Source organism: Marmota flaviventris, chromosome 19, assembly GCF_047511675.1.
Source record: "Marmota flaviventris isolate mMarFla1 chromosome 19, mMarFla1.hap1, whole genome shotgun sequence".
NCBI lineage: Eukaryota > Metazoa > Chordata > Mammalia > Rodentia > Sciuridae > Marmota > Marmota flaviventris.
The window spans coordinates 23,939,870-23,954,431 of NC_092516.1; the positions used below are offsets into that span (position 1 = coordinate 23,939,870).

At 56.4% G+C, this 14,562-nt stretch overlaps 1 protein-coding gene across 1 annotated transcript in view; it reads right to left on the bottom strand.

The window, feature by feature from the left end:
- Positions 1-14,562, bottom strand: part of Galnt17 (polypeptide N-acetylgalactosaminyltransferase 17) — a 230,389-nt gene that overhangs the window by 184,625 nt on the left and 31,202 nt on the right. The window contains exon 3 of the mRNA XM_071605427.1: positions 1,403-1,569. Coding sequence (XP_071461528.1) covers positions 1,403-1,569 — 167 coding nt within the window. The remainder of the gene's footprint in view (positions 1-1,402; positions 1,570-14,562) is intronic.

The following is a 14,562-nucleotide window of genomic DNA, read 5'->3' on the forward strand; positions in this document are numbered from 1 at the left end:
TCCAGCTGCGTGGCCACAGCCCCCGCCTCCTGGGCTTCCTCACCCATCCCCTCACTGGGTGAGACTCACCGAAGGTCCACCAGCTGGGCCCTGAAGCAAAGTCCACCAAGCACAGGGAGCCCAGCTGAGGAGACGCCCCAAAGTCACAGCTAGTGAGCACTATGGCCAGCAGGGTGCAGAGGGAGCCACAGACAGGGACACCCTCAGGGGCTGCAAGGAGGGGACACACTGGGGACACCTGAGAACCAGCAGGACTCAGCCAGCAGGATGTGTACAGGACGGGGTCCCAGGAGGGGCACAGGACAGGGGTCCCAGGAGGCGCCTGTGAGTATTGCTGAAGTGGCCGGAGGCCAGCTCTGATGCACAGCACGGAAACTGCAGAGGGCCCAGGTCAGGTCAGGAGAGACCTGCCGGATGATTCAGAAGCTTCAACCCTGGAAGAACTTCTTCCTCCCAAGAAGACCACCAATGTCAGGTCTCACGGATAATAAGATGGCTCAACATGAAGGAAGACACCAGGGAAGAGAGTCCACCAGTGACAGCGTCCACAAGCCACCCGAAGTCCAGAGAAGGCAGAGTGCCCAGCTTGGTACTCAAGGCCCCCGGGAACAGTGGGCGGTCAGAAGGGGCAGAGTGGCCTCGGCTCCTGAAGGTGACCGGGATGTAAACAGGACCCCCATAGCTGCTTTCTTCCCCACCCCACTGGCGGGGTGACCCTTCTGCTCAGCACGCTGGAAGCAGGGGTGTTCTCTCCTTGTCCTGCGGCTGCTCAGAGGCAGCCCCCGGCCATCAGGCGGGCTCACTGCTGGCTGTCCTGGCTGTGGAGAGCTTGCGGGCTTCCTCCCTGCAGCAGGCACAGTGCCTACACGGGCCAGGCACCAACAGAGAGGCCCGTTCCACAATGCCCACCTTCCTCACTGCGCAACTCGTCTCCCAGGACCTCCAGGGAACTTTGGCTTTGCCACCTGGTATTTGCTTGTTTCATTTTTTAAATTGATCGACTGCTCCCAGTAGTGCTGAATTCCAAATGACCTACAAACACCGCTCTCTCTGACCCATGGTGGCTTTGGGCCCAATGGCCCAGAAGGCCATTCTGATTGAGATGAGCAGTTCCTGAACAGGACAGGATTAGTTATCCACTTCTTAGAAAAGAACAACGGAGTGGGGGTCGGAGGTATTCAGCCCTTCACCATCACCCCTTTTAGGTAAGAGAAAGGGAGACTGGTCTAGACCCTGGCCCGTATTTTAAGAGTCCCAGGAAGTCCAGCAGTAAGGAACCAGCGTCAGCCCAGACTCTCCTCCAGGGCACCTCCCTCTCCCTTGGTGCTCCAGGAGCAATCCTGGGAAGGAAGGTGGCACCTCCATCCAGGCGACGCGGGTCCTCGCAGGCAGCTGGGCCTACCTTCGTCACTGTTGTCGTCCACCAGGATGATCTCCTTGAGCAGGTGTGTGGGCGTGTGGTTGACGGCACTGTGCACCGAGCGCAAGATCACCGACAGAGCCTCGTTCACAAAGATGAAGATGATGGAGATCTGGGGCAGCTCCTTGGAGTACTTGAGCTCCTTACACCTGGGGACGAAGAAGGGGAAGCTGGTCAGAAGAAGCGGGAAGGCTGTGCTGCACCACTTGACACGGGAGGATCTGGCCACTCCGTCACACAGCGCTCCCAAGGCCATCACCATGGGTCCCTCCAGGCCTCCCCTAAGAACTTAGAGTGAAACCCAAGGAGGGGAGCACTTAGGGTCCAGTTCCTCTTTTCCATGTCTGTCCCCCCAAAGCAAAGGGGAAGCATCAGTCTCTGGTCCATACCCATCTGTCCTACCCGTATCCCCCTTGCACCCCATATCTCCTGGCCCAGCTTTGGTGCATGTCTGCCCAGAGCCCCCTCCTGGAGCCCACGTTTCCTGAACTGGACACTCTATGCTCCATCTATGCAACGACCCCTGGGCCCAGAGCCCCCGCCCAAGGACTGCTGGAATGGAAGCAGCAATACCCGGGACCCTCCTCTGGAGAGGAGTTCCCCAGCCCCATGGTGGCAGTCGGCCTAACACGCTCTGGGACGTCCTCCCTTCCCAGTCCGGCTCCCCCTCATGCAGCAGTACCCTCCTCACCTCCAAAATGCACTATCTACTCTCAGATCTGAGCTCCAGGGTCTATTCCTCCCACATCTGGGCCCTTGGTGGGCCCAGCACTCAACAGCGCTGCCTGCCCTCCCGGAGATGCCACTCCAGAGGGGTCACACATCTGCCAACGTCCAGCAGAGGCGCCTCTGCCTGGGGAGTGTGCTGCCCAGGGCCACTCCTCCGAAACCTTCCAGACCCCCAGGGCAGGAGCACCAGGCCACCACAGCAGCCCGAGGACAGAGTTAGAGGGCAGGATCCCTCTGCCCAGGTGGGCTGGACCTGGGCTGTGCCCTCTGGTGCGTGGCAGCTGGTGTGGGGAGGAGTGAGCCGGGAGCCCTGTCACGGCCGTCACAGGAGCACTGCTGGGTCCAGGCAGCCCTGGATCTTGTTCATGCTCAGTCTCAGCCACTGCAGTGCCAGCCCGGAACAAAGCCAAGCAGCACCCTCCCCATGAGAGCCACACAGAGCTCCCTGAGCAGGGAGAACCGAGGAAGGAGAGGAAGGGCGGCGGGTGGGAAGAAGAGGAAGGGAAGGCGGGTGGGGGCAGCCCGAGGAGGAAGCCAGCAAAGGCTGTTTTTTATGCGGAACAGCTTGGGCTGTGTCGGGCCATATTAATCATGTAGGCAATTTTCAGAGGAAAATAAAGTTTTGTTACAATATACGTCGGTGTCTCCTGGAGGAGACGTCCAGGGATCCATTGATCACACAGCCTCATTTTTATCATGTCGTTGTAAATCCACTTCCGAGGCTGCCGGGAGATGAGGATGGCTATCGACAGGCTCTGGGCCGCTGGTGGGTGTCACAGCATTGACTGGGTGGTGACCCAGGAGGTCCCCTGGGTTCTCGGCCATCCGGAGCCTGGCTGCTGCTCCCTCTCCCCCGGCTTCTCACCAGCGTGCCTACAGGGCCCAGCACATGCCACTGCTCCCAGCACAGTCCTGGGGCTGGCTGCTCAGGGACATTTTTTAACATCCTCCGGCTCTTGCAGCTAAGAAGGAAGAGGCCAGCCTGCAGCACACACAGTGACCTCCCCACCCAGGCCAGGGCTGGCTGCAGCCAGCGGCAGCTGTCAGTCAGCCCTCAGCCGAGGCAGGCGACTCCCTGGGGAAGCAGGGAGGCAAGAGCCTTCCGGGAACAGGGTCCTCCAGGCTGCTGTACCCTGGGTCGAGGGAAGTCTCAGGGGATTTCAGAAGCAAGGAGTGCTCCAGCCACGTGGCCCACGTGACACTGTGTGTAACTCACACCACCGGCACCTCAGTGCCTCCATCTGCAGAACTGTTAAAATGGCCTCGCTGTGCCCAGCTAGAGGCCCCCTGTAAGGATCAGGTGGGAGAACCTTCCAGAGCCCCCAAAAAGGCAATGTACAGCCTAATGAAAAGACCCAGGCTGCCTCCAGTTCCCCTCCACCCCTTCAGTTCTCCTCCTTTTGTACCTCCCCTGTGACCAGGGCCAGACTTCTAGAGCTTTCCCTTGATTTAGACCCTTCCCACAGGCCCACCTAGGACCCTGCTCCCCAGCAGAGCCAGGACTCTATCCTTCATAGCCCAAACGGCTCGCCTTTCCTACACCGGCGGACACCAGTTACCTAATTTATTCGCTGATTATTCAGTTGCTAGCAAACAATATCAATGCAGTAGTCATTGCTATGAGGACCAGCACTATTTTTGTTGGTCTCTATAGGGAGGTAGGTCTTTGAAAAAGCCCTTAAGTCTGATTTCTTGCCTGATATGTACAAATGCTCAGAATGTGCTGGAAAGACAGAGAACTGAAATTCTGAGCATCTTCCTTAAGGTGTAGACCCAGGCATCAGTGGGTATCTGTGTCACTCCTCAGAAACCTGATGTCCAGCAGGGCAGAAGATGAGCACAGCAAGGGGCCCAAGTGTGGACGGTGGGGAGAAAGGGCACAGACGTCTAGCTCCTGTGCCTGGGAGACGAGACCAAACCAGTTCCCACTGTGGTCCCCAGACCCCAGACAGCATGTCCAAACCACAGGACACCTGAATGTCTGCACCCTGCGGATGGCCGCATGCTCCTTCCTTCCTGCAGTTTTGGGTGGGTAGAAAGTACTCTGTGCTTTGGGGGTGAGCACAAGGCAATGGCCAGAGCCAGCACCAGGGAAGGGAGAGGCAAGCTCAGAGCCTGGCTTCCTGCCCCATTGCTACACCACGGAACACACAGGCTCAGGCACATTTTCCAATCCCAGGCTGCAGAGCCGGCTGTGAAGATAGCTAAGCAAGGCCAGTCTAGCTGGATACAGATTCTAGGTTTCAAAGACACTCAGGGAAGGAGGAGTAGATGGCATGAAAACTGCAAAATGCCTCAGAATCCATTGCTGGGGGGTTGTGTCCTCCTCCCTCAGACCCAGATCTGGGGCCCAGAAATGATGAACCTCTTTTTAAAAGCTAGTCAGTAAGCAATAAGAAATGCTCCGTGTTTAAGAAGTATGTCCACAGGAGAGCTAACTTAAGGTCTAGATCAATTTCAATCAGTGCCCAAGGGGGCTCAAAAGAAATCCAAAACCAGTTTCCCCCTCTCCCAGTGCTGAGGGAGAGACAGATTCACAGTGAGGCTGTTCTCATGGAGGAAAGGAAGCAGAGACCTGACTCAGACCCTTTCCACAGGCCCACCTAGGACTCTAGAACATGGGTGTGCAGAAGCCAGCTCCCTGTCCCCAGGAGAGCATGTGGGCAAAGCCCCGGGTGTCCTGGCTGAGAATCTGTACAGGGTACTCTTCTGGTTGTGGGGTCCCTTGAAGATTCATTAGAAACCTCTCAACTGAAGGACCTCAAGCAGAGAGGGGCCAGGCCTGCCCACAGCCATGCCAAGGCCCTGTGGCCCTTCTGTACCTGGCCGGGCCCCGAGGCCCCACCATCCCTCGGGGTTGGGGCAGAATCCAGGACCAGAAAGGGGTTGGGTGTGGAAGGTACCCATATGTGCTCAGGACAGCTGGGCAGGTACCCAGGGGCCTGAGCTAAGGGCCCAGCCCTTGTTTGCTGAGTCCTGTCAGAAGTAAGGATGTCCCTACAGGGCTGTGACAGGTGAGCTCAGGTGCGCAGGAGGGCAGGGGAGGGGAGCTGCAAACTGGCTTTAGAGAGGCGTCATGGGGTCCAACTCGCAAGGTCCAGAGCAGCAGTGAGAGCTCTTCTGAGCACAGAGGCAGGGGGCTCCCCTTCTTTCCCTCTCCATCACCTTCCAGAAGCAATCTCTGCCAGCCTGTTCAGAGACGCAGCAAGGTGAGCCCTGGACCCAAGGCTCCCTCAGGCTCTGGAAGTTCCTGCCACGCGGATTCTTTTTCTTTAATTTTCAGATGTTATACACGGCAAGAGTTCATGTAAATGAACAGCCTTGACAGATGAGAGGTTCGGTGCTCTCCTAGCGAGGTTCCCTACTCCAGCCATGCCCAAGCTCCCCGGGTATGGGAAGCCACATGGAGGGGAAGAAGCCTGAGGAGTCCAGGGGATGGGGGGGACGTGAATCAGAAAGCACTCGCTGCACCCCAGGGCAGGCGCATGTGAGGACACCCCTGGGACTTATGGGGCTGGGGCCCACCCCACCTTCACACCATCCTTGCCCTGCTCCAGCAGGGGTGGGGGGCAGGAGCCTTTCTGTAACCACCTTATCAACTCTGTCACAATCACACGACACCAAACCCATTTCCAAACACAGCGCCCAGCTCTTGGAGCATCTGCCCTTTAAACCCTGACATGTTTCGCTTCTGTGAGCAAACTCAGAATGGGACCTCCGTGTCCCCTTCCCCTTCGCTTCCAGAAGGCGCACACCTCCCCAGGCCCTGATGGCCACACTGGACGTCACTGGCCACACCCTGGTTGGTTGGCACCAAGCCCTGTGAGTGTACCCCCAAAGACCACATTCTCAGAGAGAAAAGGCAAAGGGTACCACGCAGAAAGCTTGAGTGTGGCCTGGCCACTTAGCAGGCATTTTCCAACAGTGGTTCCCAGGTGCCAGGTAATCTGCAAGGGAAGGCACATGTGGGAAAAGCTGTCTCCCCTTGGCTGCGGCCTGATTCCACAGGCTCTGGTGGCACGAGTTTGCCCATGGACACGGGCATCCCCAGCCAAGCCACACCAATCCAACCAACAGGAGACAGAGGGCTCCTCTTCAGAAACTGTCCTACAAAACTGCCCCCATGTCTGAGCCTGGAAATGACCATGAACACTGTCATCATGGTAGTGAAGGCCCCAGAAGACCCCACCCACTTCCTATGGCCCAAGGGAACCCCACGGCCAACCACCTCACTTTTTCTCCAACAAGGAGAGAGACTCTTCCCTCTCTCTGACACACTGTCCCCATCAGGGACATGTCAGTCACCTAGGACATCTGACTGCCTGTGACGGTTAATCTGACGAGTCCTTTTGGCTGAGCCACAGCACCCGGACATTTGGTCAAGTATCATCCTAGATGAGACTGACATTTTGGTCCATCTTCCATGGTGTGGGCAGGCCTCATACAATCCATTGAAAGACATAATACTGAGGTCCCTGGGAGAGGGGTTTCTGCCATCAGGTGGTCCTCAGACTAGAGCTGCCACATCAGCGCTTCCCCAGGCCTCCAAGCTGCCTAAGGACCTTTGGATTTTAGATGCCCCAGCCTTGCCCACTGTGTGAGCCAATTCCTTAAAGTAGTTTGCTCTTGGCTCAACATCATTCATCAGGAGAGAAATACAAACAATAAGACCACAGTAAGGCCCACCTCACGCCCACGAAGACAGCTACTATCAAAACTAAACACAGTGTCGGAGAGGATGAGGGGAACTTGGGACACTTGTGCATGTTGTTGAGAGTGTAGTGGCAGTGCCACCAGCCGTCCCGGGAGAGCTGACTGGGGAATTAGCACATGATCCAGGAACTCCAAGGAGCTGAGAGGACGTAGGGTCTAGGAGACATCTTGGACACCTGTGTCATTACTCACAGTGAGATAAAATGGGGCGGCACATACTCGGCCCACCCATCAGGGGATGAACGGGCAAACAGAAAGAGGTGGACACACAGTGCCACACAAGGGCACCCATTGGGAGGGAAGGAAACTGAGCCGTATGATGCAATATGGATGAGACTCCAAGACGTCACACTAAGTACAATAAGGCAGCCCCAAAAGGACACAGAGGGCAATTCTGCTCAGGCGAGGTGCCCGCAGCAGTCAGATGCGTAGAGAGGAAACGGTCAGGGGCTGCGGGGGCGGGAGATGGGGGGCTGAGGAGCCAAGGGACGAGCACGGAGTCCCAGTCTGTGTCCATCAGCTCTTCACTGCTGTGACAAGGCTCAGACCAGCTCAACTGCAGGGAGGAAGAGATTATTCATGGTGTCAGAGGTTTGGTCCACGGAAGGCCACTCCATCTCCTCGGGGCCCAAGGTCAGGCTGACTGTCATGGCAGGAGAGCGTGGCAGAGGGAAGATGCTCACATGGGGATCAGGAAGCAGAGAGAGATACAAAACATCTACCCCACAGCCATGCTCCCAGTGAGCCACCTCCTCCAGCCACACCCCACCTGCCTCCAGCCACCACCAGTTCATCCCATCAGGGGTTAATTCACTGACCAGTCATTTCTCCCTGCACCTTCTTAAATTGTCTCACTGTGAGCTTCTGGGGACACCTCAGGGCCACACCATAACAGTTTCACCAGATGAAAAAGCCCTGGACGCAGGCGGTGGTGTGGGTGCCTGGCTGCAGGTGTGTTTGCTGCCACTGCAGGGCGGGCCAACAGTGGCCACCACAGTGAACCCTCAGGACGGGTGTACTTAAACAGTAGCTTCATTCCTTTCCTGTCCGTCCCTCTGCGTCCGCCACACACACCCTGCCTCTGTTCTCTGGCAACCCTGACCAGCACAGGCCCTTCAGAGAGGGGAAAAGTACACCAGATCCAGGTGTCACACTGCATCAGGGTGCTGTCATTGCAACCTCTCCTCCTGTCACTGCCTCCGAGCCTCTGGCCACACTGGGTGCCTGGAAGGACTCCCCAGCTGGGCACTGCAGCACGATCATCTCCAAAGTCCTGTGGCTCTTCCTGGACCTGCTGCTGCCCTTTAGCCACCCTCAAGTTTAGCAGCCAGAACCTCCTACCTCCTACCTCCTGCCCCCAACACGCCCTCCAGGTCCTGGCCTCCGGCTTTCTCTCCGTCCCCAAGCCCTTCCCTGGCTTCACGTTCCTCCCGTCCAGCGGAGATCTGTGTGCTTCTCTTCAGTCGTGTCCACCTCCACTGGCCCTCTTTGTCCTCCTTTCCCACCAGCCCCCTAGGCCCCAGCACTGGGCGACCCCCCACCTGGCTCTTTCCTCTCCCACTGCCAATGTTTCACTGAAGGACAAAAGACTGGAGTCTCCCAGCTCAAGGAGAACTCCCTCTCCCTGCACCTTAATGGCCACCTCCCCTCTCCCTGGCTTGCCGCCCGCGTCCCTCTTCACCTCTCCTTCATCCCTGGCATCCAGTTACATCATTTAGCCAACGCTGCTCCTTCTCTGTGGCCAGAGTTGCTGGCAGCTCCCCAACCTGATTGGTGGGCCCTCATTCCTGTGGTACTTAACACTGTTCCTCCTTTCCCTATGTGTGACATGTATAGGACCCTGGGACTGTCCCCAGCCCCACCTCTGCCTTTCCTCCCAACCTGTTCTGGGGCCCAGGGGGCCCTTTTCTGCTCATCCTCTAAGCTCCAACTGCCCAGGCTCTGTCCTCCTCCACCTGGGCTATTCTGTCTTCATAACTGGCCCTGAGTGACCCCATCCAAGTCCACATCTCCAGCGAGGGAACTGGCTGCTCCCACAGCCAAGCCTCCTGCCGGGGCCTCGTCCAGGGCTCCAAAAACCTCCCTCTGGACATCGTTGCCTAGACAGCTCCTAAGCACTCCAAATTCAGCAAGCCCAAAGCTGAAACCTGCTCTGTAGGTGCCTTCAGGTCTTCATGGAAGGACACCACTCGGTCTCCAGGAGGCCAAGTCATTAGCACTCTAGTGGCCCAGTCAGTCTCCACATCTCGGAGACTCTGTCCTTCCCCACCCCGCATCTGTATGCCTTACGTCCTCAATGGCACCAAAAGCCACCCATCTGGTCTCTTGCCTACAGCCTGCCCCTGCGGCTCAGGCCCATCTTGCAGAAGGATCTTCCTAAAAGGGCAAATGTGACCACGTCTCTCCTCTACTGAACCCACCTCTGGCCACCCTGAGCCTTCAGAATTGGGTTCAGACTCCACTGGGCGCCAGAGATGAGCCCCAGTGTCACCTCCATAGCCTTGTCTCTTCTCCCTGCCCAGCTCGGGTCACTGCAAACTCTCGAGTCACCGGGAGGGCCTCCCTCACTTCATCCCAACTCCCTCTGCCTCAAGAGCCTCGCCTCTGTCCAGCGCCACCCCACCCTGCGGCCAGCCCTCGCTCGGGCTTCCCCTCCACGGCCCCCCTCCCTGCACGTTGCCCCCACAGCCCCCTCTGCGGTTTTCAGGGCAACGGGTGCCATCTTCTTCCTTCTGTGTCCCCGAGCCCCACAGCATACTCGGCAGAGAAATGGTTCTGAATGAGGCAGCAGACATCCTCCCTCCTTAGTTGTCCCCTGCGTCCTCCTCCTGATCCAAGGCATCCCTTATTTCCCACCACAATTAGGAGATCCGAGGCGGCACCCAGTGCTTAAAGACCCCATCGCGAACACCACTGCACTTCTGTCTCTCCCCGTTTACTAATCAGGGCTCAGATTCTCCGAGCTGCTCGGGTCAAGTGCGTCGCCCGCCCAGCACTCGGCTCTGATGCCCTCCTCATCAAGCCTCTCCTGTCATCCTAGGAGAGCGGCATCGTTTTAGCAGCCACAGCCCCTGCAGAACGAGATGTGGGTGGAATGGCTGAGATGCACAAGGCCCTCACTGCAGCTCATTATTGGGGGACGCGCACACTTTGCTGAGTGGCTTGATTTCCTCTGGTTGGGCTCCCGTTCCTCCAGGAGAGCCGCACACCTCCTTAGCTCAGTCCCTGCACAGCCGGCTCCGGCCAAGCTGCCTACGCCAGCATTTGAGCCCCGTGTGACGGTCCCTCCAGTCCTGTGGGGCCATTTTCCTGATCAAAGCTCATGATAGACCCAACCTGATCTTTTATTAAAATTGGGAGCCATCTTGTCACAAAACCATGAAAAGATAATTTCGGCTTTACTATAAATTACTGCAAATTCTGAACCTGCTTGGAATGCCTGCCCGTGCCTTGAACTCACCCATGCCTGGCTCTCTGACCAGATAGCAGCCCTCTCTGAAACTTAGTGACACCTCATAAATATTGGCCTTCCCTGGCCAGACAACGACCCTCTCTGAGGCTCTAATGGTCCTCATAAACTCTGATGTTGGGGCCAGCAAAAAAAAAAAAAAAATGTAAACTACCATTAGTGTGATGCTTGTCAGAGCTCTGTTATCTGTAACCCCCCTTTGTGTAACTTTCTGGGCTATAAAGCTGGGCTGTAGGAAAGGTGGGGTGCTGTCTTGTTCCCGCCGTTTGGGGAGGGAGAGGCAGCCCGGCCGGTTGAAATAATAAGCTTGCTTTAATTTGATTTTAATTGGAGTCAGTGGTCTTTTCTTGCATCCTGGTCTAACACTCAGCCTGCTCCTCAGCATGAACTCCCCGGCTGTGCACGCTGGTCTTTTCTGGGGAGATGGCCGCACCTTCCCTTGGCTTTGCTCAGGAGCATGTCCTGACTCAGCTCCCTGATTTGCACAAGGAGTGCTTCCTCTAAAAGGGAAGGGGACGCACACACACACACACACACACACACACTCCCCCCCACACACATGCACACGCTGCTACTCCACCCCCACATACACCACACACACACACCCATGCACAAGCTGCTACTCCACTCCCCACATACACACCCCCCCACACACACTGCTACTCCACCCCCCACATACACCACACACACACACAGACACCCCACACACACTGCTACTCCACCCCTGCACATACACCACACACACCACATACACACACACACACTGCTACTCCACCACACACACACAAAAACACACACACACACTGCTACCCCACCCCACACACACTGCTACTCCACCCCCCACACACACACCCCCCACACACTGTTACTCCACCCCCCCATACACCACACACACACACACACACACACACACAGCTACTCCACCCCCCATACACCACACACACACACACACACACTGCTACTCCACCACACACACACACACACACACACACACTGTTACTCCACCCCCCCATACACCACACACACACACACACACACACTGCTACTCCACCCCCCATACACCACACACACACACACACACACACACACACACACTGCTACTCCACCACACACACACACACACACACACACACTGCTACTCCACCCCCCACATACACCACACACACATACAAACACACCCTCACACACACTGCTACTCCACCCCCACAAACACCACACACACACACACACACACACACTGGTACTCCACCCCCCAGGTACACACACACATACACACACCCCACACACACACTGCTACTCTACCCCCACATACACCACACACACACACACACACACACACACGTTGCTACTCCACCACACATACACATACACACAGACACACACATTGCTACTCCACCCTCCACATACACCCCCCCCACACACACACATACACATGGGGTGGGGGGGAGGGAGCCTCCTTCAGGTTTTCAGTTCAGTCGATGCCTCTGTGCGGGAGGATGCAGTTCTCACTGTATTAACTGAAGTAAAAAGAAGGATAAGGATTAAAAAAAAGAAGAAGAGGAAAGGAAGCTGGAAGAGCCCAGGAGTTGCGCTGAGCAAGGGCTCAGGAAGGGGATTTCTAAAAGTGACAGTGAGTCAAGGAGGCAGCTCCAGTTCAGAGGGTGCAAGCCTCCAATGCGAGGCCCAGGAGGGCCCCAGCCTCCTTCCCTGAGTGTGTCCTGCCACCTTCGGAGGTAAGCGAAATGCGTGGGACCCACAGAGGGCTGGAAAGACCGCAGGAAATGAGCAAACCGGAAGGCTTATTTCAAGGCCCGTCACACCCCACATGGCAGCAGGGTTCTTCATGAAGAAGGAAGGCCGTGGGGCCTCTGCTCTCAGCCTCCCCTCCCCTCCCCTCCCTGCAGCCCCTCCCCTCCCCTGCAGCCTCTCCAGAAGGACAACCTGGTCCCAGGTTCCCAAGCTGTGCTCTCCCCAGTGATGGGAAACGCATTACCTTTAGGGCTATTTGTCCTTGGACTGCTCTGGCCACCATGGAGCGCAGAGCCTGTATTTGGACTGAGGAGGACCCTGAACATGCTTCTGTTTCTTCCCAGCACCAGGAGCTCTGTGCAGCCAGGTTGTGAGGACCAGCCCCAAGGTGCCAGGACCCCAGAGGGGAGGCAGACTGAGGAGTCCCGGGGGCTCAGAGCGCAGTGTCTTGTGGCCCTGAGGATGTGGTCAGAGAGAGGGGAGGGCTTATGGTCAGGAAAAGGGGGCTTCATTCTATCATCGTGGCTGACGAACCTGCTTATCTTGGGAAACATTGAAGGTCAGGGGCACCCCTACAGCCAGATTCCACTGTGAACCCTACCTATGACTCAGCTGTGCAGGAAAATCAGCCATGTGACAGTAGTGACTCAGGGTGGCCCCGCGTGGCCAAGCTGTGTGCATGCAGTCACACCTGGGGACCTCTGTCCTTGTCTTACAGTGACGACTCAGGGTGGCCCAGGTGGTCAAGCTGTGTGCACACACTCACACCTGGGGACCTCTGTCCCTGTCTTGCAGTGATGACTCAGGGTGGCCCCATATGGTCAAGCTGTGTGCACACACTCACACCTGGGGACCTCTGTCCCTGTCTTGCAGTGATGACTCAGGGTGGCCCAGGTGGTCAAGCTGTGTGCACACACTCACACCTGGGGACCTCTGTCCCTGTCTTACAGTAATGACTCAGGGTGGCTCAGTGTGATCAAGCTGTGTGCACACACTCACACCTGGGGACCTCTGTCCTTATCTTGCAGTGATGACTCAGGGTGGCCCTGTGTGGTCAAGCTATGGGCACATAACTCACACCTGGGGACCTCTGTCCCTGTCTTACAGTGACGACTCAGGGTGGCCCAGGTGGCCAAGCTGTGGGCATGTACTCACACCTGGGGACCTCTGTCCCTGTCTTACTTTTGTTATCATTCTATCTATCCATCACAGATTTCCAAGGACAGACCCTGTCACCCCCTCTGTCCCCAGCCCTGCAGGCCCATTTCAGTCCTGCCTATCTGAGCCCTGGAAAGACTCCTCCCTCTGTGGGCCTCCAGAGAGCGGTGAAGCAGATCCTGTTTACACCATAGGCCCAGGTGCACCCCTGGTCCGACCCTCCAGCTCCACCCATTTGTCTACATCTTAACTTCTGACTCAACTTTTTCCACTGTTTCCCGACGACCCCCTGGCTCTGGACCTGCCCACGTGAGGTGCCCTGACCAGCCAACAGGGTGCCATGCTTTGGGCCAGCTCCAAGCATGGGCCAGAGAAACCCTGGGCTGGGCCGCTGGACCTGGAGAGGGTGGAAGGAACTGGTGGAAGGCTGTGTGTGCCCCCAGGAGAGCCATGTGCAAGGTGTCCGCAGTGTGTAGGCTTGCTGAACTTCTCTTCACGGTGAGCACTGATGCCCCCCCCCCCGCCCCGTAGATGCAAAAACTGAGGCTCGGGTCACTTGTTCAACGTCACGAGAGTGGTCCGAGCTAGACCTCAAACCTGAGTCTACCTTACTCCAAAGCCCCTTGTCTTAGCCGCCAGAAAGAGGGCACCCCCTCCCCCAGAAGGGCCTAAGTGGGGAGATTTTCAGCGGCTTCGTTTATTCCTTTGTATTTCACCACGGTCTCCAGTTTCTACACAACCAGGTGTTACTTTTATCCTTTAAAGAATACGGCACGTGCTACTCTCTAAAAGGTTTCTATGGCAGCAATCAGAGCACTTGACAAATGATTCCAACATCAAGCCTGAAATAATCCACAGGTAACAATGAATAACAGGACTGCCGACAGGAGAAGGGCCTTGAGGAGCCCAAAGACACCTGGGGACCAAGTCCAGTGCAAGGCTGAGGCAATGTCAACAGCCCGCCTGCAAAGGAAACATCACCCACAACAGAGAAGCAGACCCAAACCCAGAGATGCTGCCCGACCAAAGGACACAGAGAGAAGCCACCAAGGGTGTGAGACTCCCATGTCTGCACTGGATGAGCAGCGAGTCTGCCCTCCACACAGGCTTCATGTGCGCCAGTCAACTGTAGATGGACAAAGGGATCCATTCAGAATTCTCTAAGCATAAGGAAACTAAAACCAAAATACAAATAAATCTCTGTACAAATTCCGGATATTGAAGAATTTCTAAGTTTTACTAGTTGGATCAGAACCAGAAACCTCTGATTGTCAAAATGGAATTAAAAGACAACAGCAAACTGTAGACAATTTTTTAAAAAACC